We start from the raw sequence: 13,032 nt of genomic DNA, 5'->3' as shown, positions 1-13,032 counted from the left end.
ATGGGAATACACATCAATGCACACAAACACAGAAAAACCACACACACATAACAGAATATGCACTACCTGTAAAGATCTGGGAGGGTAAGGTAATGGATTTTGGGGGGGTGATGAGATTGGAAGGAAAATAAAAGCTTATTGGCGGTTTCTGTTTTGTGAACATTGTGAAATTGATATCAAGGCTATATTGCTAATAGTAACGCATAGCAGCATGCATAGTGTAATGTTTGCCATATGCTATCAAATGCCTCTTGAAAGTTCTGGTTGTTGCTATGCTTTTATTGCCAATATGTGTATCCCTTACCAGTGTCTCCACAACAGAAGGAAGCAGTAAAGACATTACACCACATCAAATAATAATCAAAGGTAGCAGTAATGGCCAGAAATGAAAAGGGATTGAGTGGAAGTTGCAAAGGGAGTGGCTCAAATTGATTTGTTTCAATTGTAGACATCAGTGAGGACAGTCTGTTTGATAAAAATAATCTAATAAATTACACCCACAATGATGACATCGTTTCCAGCCTCTTTCAGGTTCCAAACAAGGCCACTGCGGAGCTTTTGAGCATTCATTTGATAGATGTGTGTGAGAGAGACATTTCCTCTTCTCCTTAAAACACACCATCCCTGTCGGGTTTTGTTACATAAAGTCCCCAAAATATTTTGTTTTTACACTTGATAGTGAAACTCCCATATACCTGTTCCGGATTTCTGTATCGCACATAATAATTGGGTTGCTTTTCTTTGATCTTGACACATCTTGGAGCAAAGATACATCTCTCCAGAGGGGTTTAAAAACTCCTCTACTACACGCCTGGCTCTGTCTCATGACCCTGTAAAAGGCTTCTATCATCAGTGAGTTTCACGATGTGTCCGTCCAGATCTTTACAATCTAAGAGCAGAATGTTCTGCTCACAGAACAGGACACACTCAGTTCATAGGCATTTTTGTAATTTTGATGTGATGTTTCTATCATTCCCTCTCCTCATCTGAACAAGAATCCTAAATGTATGTAACATAATTGAGCACAAAAGTACTTTAGTACAATCTGTTACATGAAAGAAGGGACCGTAACCTATAACACTTCAACTAAGAGGTTAAGAGTTATACATATGTTCTGCTTATACTAAAAACAAAGAGTCTAATGAGCTCTGAACCACCTAGATCTGCTTTTTGGCCATTCAATTCATGGCCATTTATTGTAAGAGAAATGTAAAATGAGAATCAGTCAAAATAGGAATCAGGACAAATATTTCAAAGATGGTTTGAAATGTATGGAATATATTATTCATTTTTTGTATATATAGTCATTTAATTTCAGTAGGACTGGTCGCTACGAGAGGCCTGAACATTACATGTGTCAATAATTAATGACAACAAAATGAATTGCTGTTTTTCCGTTTACGGTGATTAAGTAGGCCCTGCTTTTCACAGGTGAAACACACATGTATATATATAAATATTTATTAACACACGCACGTGCAAATATACATACACATAACCAAGAAAGCGCTCGGCTTTGGCTCACTACCCCAATCCTAAAGCTATTGGGTGTAAAATTGAACCACATTGGTGGTTCATGTTGTGAATGAATATTTCATGAAATCATATTTCATGGTGTTTCCGTTACTCTTAGTGCTGTGTGATTGAGATGGTCCTGCTCAGTACCTGGACTACATTGCTTCTACAGGATTTAGCTTCTGTACGACCGAACACAAATCATACAGCTGCAGTACATACTCGGTCAACATGAATGGAGTCTCATACATGACAAAACGAGACGCTGTTGTGTTTGAGCCTGACCATGCTTCTAAATGTGTTCTCCTTCAGTCACTTACGTTTTTACAAATGTGGTACCACACAAAGTTCAGCTGCAGTTAAGCTGCCTCAAATGCTTCTTGCCTCATCTCTCTTCCTCACTTAATCTCTGAATTGTGACCAGGCATGCAGTGGAACTTATACATCTTGTTACATTTCTGCAATGCCTACAGTGACATCCCACACCAGACGCACTCGCCATCAAACACAGAAACACATGGGTGCACAACTGTAGGTGGACATTAATAACACACACACACACACACACACACACACACACACACACACACACACACACACACACACACACACACACACACACAGACACGCACACACACACACACACACACACACACACACACACACACACACACACCACACACACACACACACACACACACACACACACACACACACACACACACACACACACACACACACACACACACACACACACACACACACACACACCACACACACACACACACACACACACACACACACACACACTGATTACCCATCCAGCAGGAGGTCAACTATGCAGTAAAAATCCAGCTTGATATCTCTTCCTCCAATAAAATGAATCTCGTATTAGAAACTATAAAAAAGCAGATGACAAATCCAAAATAAAATCTTAAAAGTAAGAGCTGACATTATGACTAGGTGATGGGATTCTGCTGAAAAGAAGAGTAGGGGAGAAAAAATAGCAGCGGAAACAGCGATGATACAGACAAAGTGAAATTCAGGGGTGAGATGTTGTCCCTTACAGAGGCTGCAGTATCATGTGTTTGACATTTGAGCTTTTGCTGCACAGTAATGTCAGGTCAGTAAAAAGCATGCTATGAGATAAAACCACTAACATCTAGGATGTGAAGCAAGAGATAAAAAACATTTGTCACGAGATCGACACGTGTACCATCTAGCCCTCTTTTAGAAGTGCCCGTGAGGCAGGTCCTTTGCATTTGAGTTTGCACTTTGTAGTCTCCACAACACAGAGTTATATAACACAGGATGATGAGATAATGCGAGAATGATGCACTAAAAAAGCCGGAGCTCGAGGGAATGACTCACTGCGGGAAACAAATTCTCAAAATCTCCACTGACATGTATTTCAATGAAAATGGATGATAGGTGACATATTTGCACTTATTATTCTGTTCTGCATCTATAATGGCCACCATATCGGAAAAGTGGATTTAAATTGTATTCCTATATAATGTGTTTCCTGTTTTAGATTTGACTTGCCATTTGTTCTAACTAAAAATAATATATAACATAGGAATGGTACACATCATGTTCTGATAGCCCTGAGGTCTTGTGAAAAGCTCAAATATGGCCTCAGAAAAGACACAGCACTGTCCATCAGACATTTCAATCAATCAGATGTGGTGACAGGTGTCGTTACTTGCCACATCCATGGTCACACAATGTGGCTTTTCGTGAGTAGCAGGTGAACGAGGGCAAATGAGCACCTGTGCCTGTTTCAAGTGGCACGAATCAGCTGCTGCTCCTAAGTGGAACAGAAGGTTTACTCTGTGTGAAGTGTTGAATCCTGCATCAATTGGCAGCTGCTGCATTTAAATTACACACGGCGATGGCGGGGCTCTCTCTCTCTCTCCCGTGGCGCCCCTTAAAATCTCAAAAGTGAGATGAGTCGGTGATGGAATACTGCTGGAGCCCCTCAGAGATATACCAACAATTCCACTTTGCAAACAATCAGTGATTACAAAGAAAAACAGGAGAAGACGAGCTGAAGCAGGTGCATTTGGGAATATTACTCGCTGCTCGCTAAACACCAAACCTACTTTCTGACTTAGAATATAAGAAGTTAAGTAAATCATATATGACTTTATGTGATGGACTTACATGTTCTACTGCCTGCACTTTGTTTTATGAAGTTTGCCTTATAGTTTGAATATTAAGGCAAAGTCACATATTGGATATGTATTATGTATTCAGAAGACATTCAAAATGACATTACATGATCAATGTGCCTTGTTTCATAAGGTAACATATTCAAGACTAACTTATACAATACATGAAATATATATGACCGTCATTCTTATCTGAGATATAATATTTAAAACTTAAGTAGGCAAATTAGAATAAAGAGATACATTATAAATACAACTGAAACTGAGTGATTTATTGTAACCCTGTGTCTTTTTAACCAACACAAATCAATTGTAAGTCAGATATCATTCTGTGAACATATACGGAGAAACCCTGACCTGCATCAATGCCGTTACACACAATATCTTTTTCATTTCATACAAAAGGGAAAATGAATCATTGAAAGTCTGTTTGGATGTTGTTGAACTTAAAGGGTAAAGCAAACCTCAGGCTTTGTAAGTGTGAGTACATAGGTGTTTTATAACTCCACAGTCACACACAAACAAACACACACACGGATATAGTATGCTCTAAAACCTCAATGACACCTCTTTATGGAGCGTGCAAACAGATATATAAGCTTAAGATCAACATATGTATTCCCAGAGTAGACAGAAACGGCAATGTAAATGATGTCAGTAATGTTGCAGTGCTGCCTTAAATCTATAGCTGTGTCAAGACAAGTCACGATTAAAGGTAGACACTCAGATTGCTGTACAGGCAGTCTAGACTGTGTGTGTGTGTGTGTGTGTGTGTGTGTGTGTGTGTGTGTGTGTGTGTGTGTGTGTGTGTGTGTGTGTGTGTGTGTGTGTGTGTGTGTGTGTGTGTGTGTGTGTGTGTTATGTGTATGCCTTGTAACAGGCAGTGGAGTCAAAGAGTTGGTAGGTTGCTGACCTTGGGTTTAATAATAGATGGATGGTGGCAAGACAAAGAGAGGGAAAGTGACTGTGAGACACAGAAACGCAGAAACAGAGATGAAGAGTGAGAAAGAGAAAGTGAGACTTAGTGCTGGTCATCTGAAAGATAACGCAAGAGAAAAGAGGTGTCTGATAAAAGGGAGAGTAAAGAGAGAAGCAGAGGCAACAGTGCATTAGTGAGCAACTGTCAGAGAAAATGTTGTGATTTTAGAAAGAAAAAGAGAGAAGGGGAAGGGAGTGATGGCTAATGAGGAAAAATGACACAGAGAGAGACAGGCACATAGAGAGGAGGGAAGGGAGAGGAGGTGAGGAGTGAGAGAGGTGAGTGACTTGTTGGTAGGGCTTTGTTGGCTCACTGATGGAGGACCTGCCTGACACATACACACGCGCACACGCACGCACCACACACACACACACACACACACACACACACACACACACACACACACACACACACACACACACACACACACACACACACACACACACACACACACACACACACACACACACACACACACACACACACACACACACACACACACACACACACACACACATAATGTGTAGTGCATCGGTGAATTTGCACCAAGGCTAAAGTTACTGCTAATATTTATATTTCATAGCCAAGGTCTATGGGATGTGGCTCTGGGAATAAACACACACACACACACACACACACACACACACACACACACACACACACACACACACACCCTTTTCTTTCTGAAAAACACACAGATATCTCAAAGCCACCGACTAATACTACAGGCGTCCTCCTTTACAGTAAATCTTGTGGGTGATGGAGCCAGCCCATCGGAGAAAAACACATGTATCTTGCTCGGAGTGTGGATGTAATTCTTCATGGTATTTGGATTTGAGTGAACAAGTCAAACTTAAGGATAATATACATCCAGGTAAAAATATTTCCAGTGTTTTTGTCACTCTGGATGCCATGTATAAACATATCAAATGTATCCTATATCTTAAGCATTTCTGTACTACAATTTCATTCAAATGTTGTTTTCATGGGAGACCTCAGGATTAAAGAAAAATTGTTACTTTATTTTGAAATGTATTCAATTTGACTGAGTTATTTTAATCGCAATTTCCACACTGTACTGTATTATTTGAACTTCACATTGCAACTCAAGGAGAATAAAGGGCACAGATATATCAAAACAACGTGCCATTGTCCTGCCGCTTTAGGAACTCACTGCATGAGCAGAGTCAGCATTGTGACCTCATTATGACAATAAATCCACCGGTTATGACACCCAAATGACGAACACAAAGTTAATTTGTGCTCTCTGTGTTTCATGGACTGTAATCAGAGTCGCAGTACATCTATCAAGCAGGGAACTTTGGAAAGGTCTCACAAGAGCCAAATCAATAGAAGAGATACAAACTGTTTTATAATAAGATGCAAGGCAGGGGTTGTGAGATACAAGTCTAATCTGAACATGAAATATAATCCCAGAAAAAAAAGATTGTATATAGCCTTAAAATATGCACTAAAGCAAAAGTAGCCAAACTTCCAAGACCCCGTACCAATATGTACTAAACCAAGATTTCTCAAGAACACCATCCCACTGCAGACAACGAAACTAAAACAATGAAAGAGACACCAAGACTACAAGCCTTAGAAGCTTCTCTTTGATGGTAAATCCCAGCTTGATATAACCAGCCTAGTGTCATGTGGTTTTTATTTAATTCCAGCCACACGGCAGCTCAACTGCAAACTGTGACTCTGAGCATTAAAGGGCTTATCTGACTTTAAACTCTTTGGGCTTTTGGTGGACATTGAAGCCATCTCAAAGTTGAACTTGATCTGTTTAAATCCACTACCAAGTCTCACGGTACGTCCACACAGCAGCTTTTCAAAAATCTTCAAAATCTTGGAGCTGGGCGTGTCTGACAGCTTGGGGATTCTTTGAGAGCAATGCGACCAACAACCAATCACATGAATCTCCCGCCCCCGACATACAAAGCAAAATACCCCGGGGATTTTATGCGAGCAATATATATATATATAAACTCCTCAAACAGGCGAAAACCTACCAGTTTCACCCACTGTCTCTGCCACCTCCCTCCATGCCTGATTCCTTTGTATCCCGTTAATAGTTCTGGTCGTAAAGAACCGGGTGATTTGGTACCGTAATTTCTCGTTTGGAATATGAGGAAATGAACTGCGGTCTGGTTCTCCCTGCTTACACGCGGTTTGATTGGCTAGCGCTTCTACTGTCAGATTTGCATAAACGTGTTTGATTGGCTGGCGCTTCCAGCTCAGCTTCAAAAGTTGAACAATGCTCAACTTTTGAGTCCTGGAGATCCTGGACATCCTGGAAATCTTCGCTTCGCTCCCCCACAATGCAGTTCGGCGAAAAGCGAGGCAAAGTGACGTCATCCCCATTCAAAGTCAATGGGGAGAGAAGCGTTGGAAGCGGTGGAAGTTTCTTCTGAAGCTGCTGTGTGGACGTACCGTCACTGCGTTTAGCTAACTCTAGCTTCACTGGTTCATGCTACTGTATGTCAGACTTTCACGTTGTTCACAACAATTCTATTATTTGTAATATTTAAATAATTAACGACTACTTGTTACATCATTATATTGTGATGTGTATGTGTATATTAGCTCTCTATAATAATATTTAACCAAGTGTAATACTTGGGACGGTTGGAAATCAGTTGATAGGTTTCTCAGCAAGGCTCTTGTGTTCGCTTATAAACAGAGGAAGGCGTACCAAGATTTTGGGATCACTGATCTATAGCTTGAAAAATCTAAACAAAATACCTTCAGATGCCAAACTACACACATCTGATATTTCTTATTTTCTTCATTTAGGCTTGTTTTATAATATTGTAAATATAATAATATAGAAGTGGAGCTGGGCTTTGAGGCAACTTTCGCGTTCATCATGTTACATACACTGGCCCAAAATGCTTTGGTACCATACACAACCACTGGAAAGGCAGCTGAAAAAGTCTACAAAAAAAGTATTTTCACCTTTTTTTTAAGGTTAGAAATCTTTCTTCAACCCCCTCACAAACATTATATTCATTTACTTTTCTACATCTCTCTCAAATGCTAATTTCTTACCTTTGTAGTTGATCTTGAATCCTATGGATCCGACACTCTCATCTGACTGAAGGTGAAGCCACATCTGGTGGGTCAGGCTGACTATCAGGTCAGGAACAAAGCTTCCTGATAGTCTGGAGCACAAAATACATTCATATTAAATCATCGCCATGATAATCACTATTTTAAAAAGTATAATTGTCATCACTCCAATCAAGGCCATACGGAAATGTTCAAGTGCTGCTCTCAATGTGAACAAACTGGCAGTGGATGAATGCTTTGATTTGGGTTGTGTTGGTGAAGCAGAATGCTGCCTCAGAACAGCAGACTGCTCTCAGTACATTCATACTATCTAGCCATTTTTCTGGTTGCCAACGCCTTTTAGGCATGAAAGTTATCAGTGATTGACTCCACACTGAATTCAAATCATCAACTGTGCAAAGGCTTTACATCTGTTATCCTTTTGGGCACGGAATATCATTCCCAAAATCCAGAAACAGTCCATCTTTTTTACATTGCACATGATGCAAACTGCTTTTTTACGATCTGACTAAGTGTGCCAAAAAAGATGGAGGATTTCAAGCTTGCTATCAGGTGATGACTTAAATCAAGAGCCAGAATGAAAATGGACAGAGTACAAAAAGAAAAGTTTTAACTCTGGTCATTTGCAGTTTATGTGAAACTGTGTTGTGAGATAGTCTGACGATAACGCTGCTGCTCATGACGGCAGCTGGCCATTATGGAAATACTCTGCTTCATAAAATTACTCCAATGCAAAATCGCAGTTAAGGCAGCACATTTTATGCAAGTTATTACATTCACCTTTAAGGAGTTTATCTCACCACATTACTTTGGTAAAGCTGTTTTGTAGACATAATCTGTCTGGTACGGCAGCAGGGCCTGCTCTGTACTATCCCATCATTATAGCTTTAAGAAGTCAACTGATTTAAAATGCAGGATTTCAAGAAAATACAGAAGCTTTGGTTCTGGTTTTCTTAACTTCCTTGTTTGAAGGTTGTGTCAGTTTTTTTAGAATTATAAATTAAATATAGGCCTATCCGGAATATTTTTCTCACTGGGTTTTTTTTACAAGCAGGCAGTTCACTTTTTTCAGGTTGTCTTTGACATGATTCTCTGATTCAGAAAATAATGATATAACAAAGCATGTTTTTATAATTTCACATGGCATATAGACAGATAGATGATAGATATATATTTTATTGATCACAATTTGGGAAATGATTTTGTTACAGAAGCAGCAGTGTGTTCACACATTAAATATATAAATACTTAAAAAGTGGAATAGAGAAATAATAATTAAAATGAAAATGAAAAATAGTACATCAAATATAAACAATATAAAATATGTTGGATAATTAAAATGTTCTTAAAAAAGTCTAAAATACTGCAGTAGCATGAATATAGGCTTACACATATATATGGGATTGTATGCAAGGATGTTGTTTTACTTACACCTGCAGAATAGCTGTAGGATCCCCCACCTCCCCTCCATCCCCTATGGTCAGGGTATCATAGGCTATCTCCAGGTCAAACTCTTCGAAGTTGATCTGGATAACCTAAAGTTCACAAACAAAAAAAGCAGCATGTCAGTTTCAAGCAACTTCACGCTCAACTCAGTTAAAGTCAATCGACTGCTACTGTATTTGAATATAGGTAAGTCAGGTTTGCTTAAATCATAGGAAGAAGGAAAAGAAGAAAAATATCCTTAAAAAACGACAAACATTAGCAACCTCTGAGAACATCAGTTCAAATGATGTACCTGTAGAACTGTGTCATGATATCTTCAACAGAGTTCATTCAGGATTACAAGAAGAACTAGAAAGAGGAGAGGAAATCCTCCTGAGCCGCACTTGAAGCTGGGCGAATCAGCACATAGCTCAAAACTTAGTATGAGGAATTATTAAACCAACACTTTCTGTTTCATCTAAGACCAGAGAGAAACACATTTGGCAGAGCAGAAGAGAGAAAAGAAGATGAGGGAAGCAGAAGAGACACAAAAAGAAAGGATGAGAGGAAATTGAGAGAAGGGAGAAGATTGAACAAGGAGAGAGGAGGTGGCAACAAAGATAATTAATTGGTAATAATGAGCACACCTTTGATGCTAGCAATGTGCAATATCTCAAACTAGAATTCCTGCTTGACCCTCGGGGGAGACTGAAACCTCTCTGCCTCCACTTGCCATTTCCTTGTGAGGAGTTTACAGATTTCCATATTCAATATTCCGCTGGAGAACTTCAAAAACATCACACACTGGCGAGTTAACACTAAGCATATGTACGTGCATATCAATATGTTCTTATTTATGAGCATCTGTTTTTGTAGTTTGTATTCAAACATTCTTTTTGACTCATAAAGTATAAATAAATATAGATATTTTCCTCCTTTACTATCTGCAACCTGGACACCTGGGGACATCAAATATAAACTATTTTTCCTCACTATGACCACTAATCTATGAAAATAAAAGTAACAAATGAAAAATGTAGCCATGCCTTTCAACTCACCTGCTGTGTAACTGCTTATCTGTTAGCATATAGCCTTATTTGCTCCTTTGCATGGGGTTAATTTATTATTTCCTACTAACAAGAAGCTCATCTAACACCATTTTTCTTGTGGCAACATAATCGGGTTTTTCGTGTTGTAGATAATTACCAAGATGAAATCATGCAAGCTGGAAAGTGCCAATACCACTTTAACCTGACATGACCATAAAGGGGTTAAATGAGAGGGGGAGACCTACTGAGATGTAGCAGTGATCTGTCTGACACCAACAATGCTGACTCAGCCTTATCGGCATGCACACGCACACTAAGGCACACATCTTTTAAAGCACACACAAATGCACACGAAAAAACGCTAATTTATACCGACATGAACAGCTTTGTGGAAATGCATGCGTCTTTTTCTGTGATTACATTATCACTATTTTCCCACTTATCAAGTTCTCCTATTAGCACATAGCAGGTTTTCAATACAACTGCAATTCTGACAATACATGAGGTACACCAGCATATATTGAGAATTGTACTTTATCTAAAGGCAAGACCAGATCCTGCATTTAAAGGGTTAATCATTATGATTATAAGAATTAAAATATCATGTTGTATACTTTTTAATGTTGCACACTCTTGTTTCAATAAGCAGCTGGCTTTATATTTACATGAAAAGTGATGTACTGGTTGGATTTCATGCCGGCATACAAGACACTATATGTCATGTCATAAAACAAATCCCTCTGGACTTGCACGTGTCTCATGGTCTCATACTTGTGCTGGTATATACTGAAGAACTTCAGACTTGTGCTAATTGACGGGAAAATATTCCTAAAACTTCCAAATAGTCACAGCAGGGATTTGCCACTGTGCCACTACAGTTGATCTGTGTGTCTACAAAGAAAGCTTTTAATTTGCTAGATGCTGATGTATCTATTTGGAATACTTTTGAAGATGCAGTTGGGAATATTTCCTCAACACTGCTTTGTTATTTTCAGAAAAGTGAAACTTGGCCTATAAAATGATAGAATTTAAAAGAGTCTTGAAAAAGCATGGTGATCGCAATACATGCATTAATAAATCCCCCAAAAATACAGAATACATTTAATTTAAGTGGAGCAGTTACTGAGAAGTGTATGATGAGAACTGCTACCAATGGTGGCCTATTTATTTTATTAAGAAATACATATTATTTGCTTTTTTTGATCTGCAGTAGGAAATGGAGCGGACCTGCAGAGAGTAGCGACAAAGAAGGGCTGGTCCAACCTCCTTGTACACGTCCTTTACACCCTACTGTAATGCCACATCAGCACTGTTCACACAGCATTAAACACAGCTGGAATATAAATAAATTATACTGTGCTCATATATGTGTGTGTATCTAAGAATGTGTCAGCTGAACTGAAGTCAACTTATACTTGAACTCATTACTGAGGCTGGTTGGTTACTGTTCATGTGTGCCTTTTGTGTCTCTTGTGGGTGTGTGTGTGTGTGTGTGTGTGTGTGTGTGTGTGTGTGTGTGTGTGTGTGTGTGTGTGTGTGTGTGTGTGTGTGTGTGTGTGATAGATGAAACTGAACACTCTACATATTTCACATCTACCATAATAGGTTGTCTCTCTCTCTTTCTCTTGCTATCTCTCTCTCTCTCGTTCTAATTGGCTGCTGCATTCCCCTTTTTCCATCCATCTATGGCTTCTAGCCAATGAGGCGACATAATTGGATTTCTGCTTGATAAAGCACTTCCTCTGGTTGTTGTGGAGACAATGAGGTAGGGCAGGCTCCTCCCTACCCATATACCCATTTAAGATCGAGGGATAGTTTGAAGAAGCATGTACTATAAACACCTGGCGAGTGGGACAGGGCGGGGGATACTGAATTGTCCGACAGTATACAGTAAACCCTCTGCACCCCCTTATTTTAATCATGCTTCTGTTTGGACGGTATAAATTGCACCATTGTGTGAAGACCTGGCTTCAGCTGATGAAAACTGATGGATAGAGCCTGTTGCAACTTCCCCCAATACTTCTGTTTCATTGAGCTGACTCCACCAGTGGCTCCTTTGAAGATGCCACCTCTAAACAAAAACCTGAGAGAAAAGACAAAGTACAGCTTGTACTGTTGCAACAACTGTACTGAAAATGCATTTAAATCACTTTGCTATTAAGTTTTAACCAGAGCCCTAAAAAGGTGACTGTTCGTCTTTTCAAGAAGATGCAGGAGCACGCCATTTTAATCACTAACAGAAAGTTAAAGGAGATTATGCAGTGTTTTTTTATGATCTTATTATTTCGGCCTCATGGCTTCTCTGTGAAAGTTGGATTTATGTAGACCTACAGGGCATAAATGAATTCAATGCCTGTAAATTAGTCAAGAGGAAGCCTAGCCAAAAGTGTACCTCCTCCACCTTCCTGAATGCCCTTGCCTTACATTTCCTTGGACAAAGTGATAACTAAATATGCAGCATGGCAGCACTGCAGCAGTCTTCTTATATCCACAGCCTGTGAGTGACACTGTGCATGCCAAGGTGTGTGAAGTGGCTACAGCCCCGTCTACACTACAGGCATCGAAAAATCCTTTTAACGCTTCGCCCATTCATTTGAATGGGGTGACGTAGAAGATTTTGAATCTTCGCCGAACTGCATTGTGGGGAGCATGGCATGGCTTTGCAAGCATCGGGAGCATCAAAAGTTGAGCAATGTTCAACTTGTGATGCTCCCGATGCTTTCGAAGCTGGCATCAGCCAATCAAATGCCGTTTATGCAAATCCCGCCAGTACAAGCGCTAGCCAATCAAACCGCGTGCAAGCTGGGAGAGC

At 39.7% G+C, this 13,032-nt stretch overlaps 1 protein-coding gene across 1 annotated transcript in view; it reads right to left on the bottom strand.

Annotated features, from left to right (window-relative positions):
* The window catches only part of LOC117455499 (CUB and sushi domain-containing protein 3-like), a 405,573-nt gene that overhangs the window by 97,658 nt on the left and 294,883 nt on the right, over positions 1 to 13,032 (bottom strand). The window contains exons 11-12 of the mRNA XM_034095008.2: positions 9,178 to 9,281; positions 7,726 to 7,838 (exon numbers count right to left, since the gene is read on the bottom strand). Of these exons, the coding sequence (XP_033950899.1) occupies positions 7,726 to 7,838; positions 9,178 to 9,281 (217 nt within the window). The remainder of the gene's footprint in view (positions 1 to 7,725; positions 7,839 to 9,177; positions 9,282 to 13,032) is intronic.

This window comes from Pseudochaenichthys georgianus, chromosome 11, assembly GCF_902827115.2.
Source record: "Pseudochaenichthys georgianus chromosome 11, fPseGeo1.2, whole genome shotgun sequence".
Classification (NCBI taxonomy): Eukaryota; Metazoa; Chordata; class Actinopteri; order Perciformes; family Channichthyidae; genus Pseudochaenichthys; species Pseudochaenichthys georgianus.
Note: the sequence above shows the minus strand (reverse complement) of the source record. Positions and strands in the feature narration are given on the sequence as shown.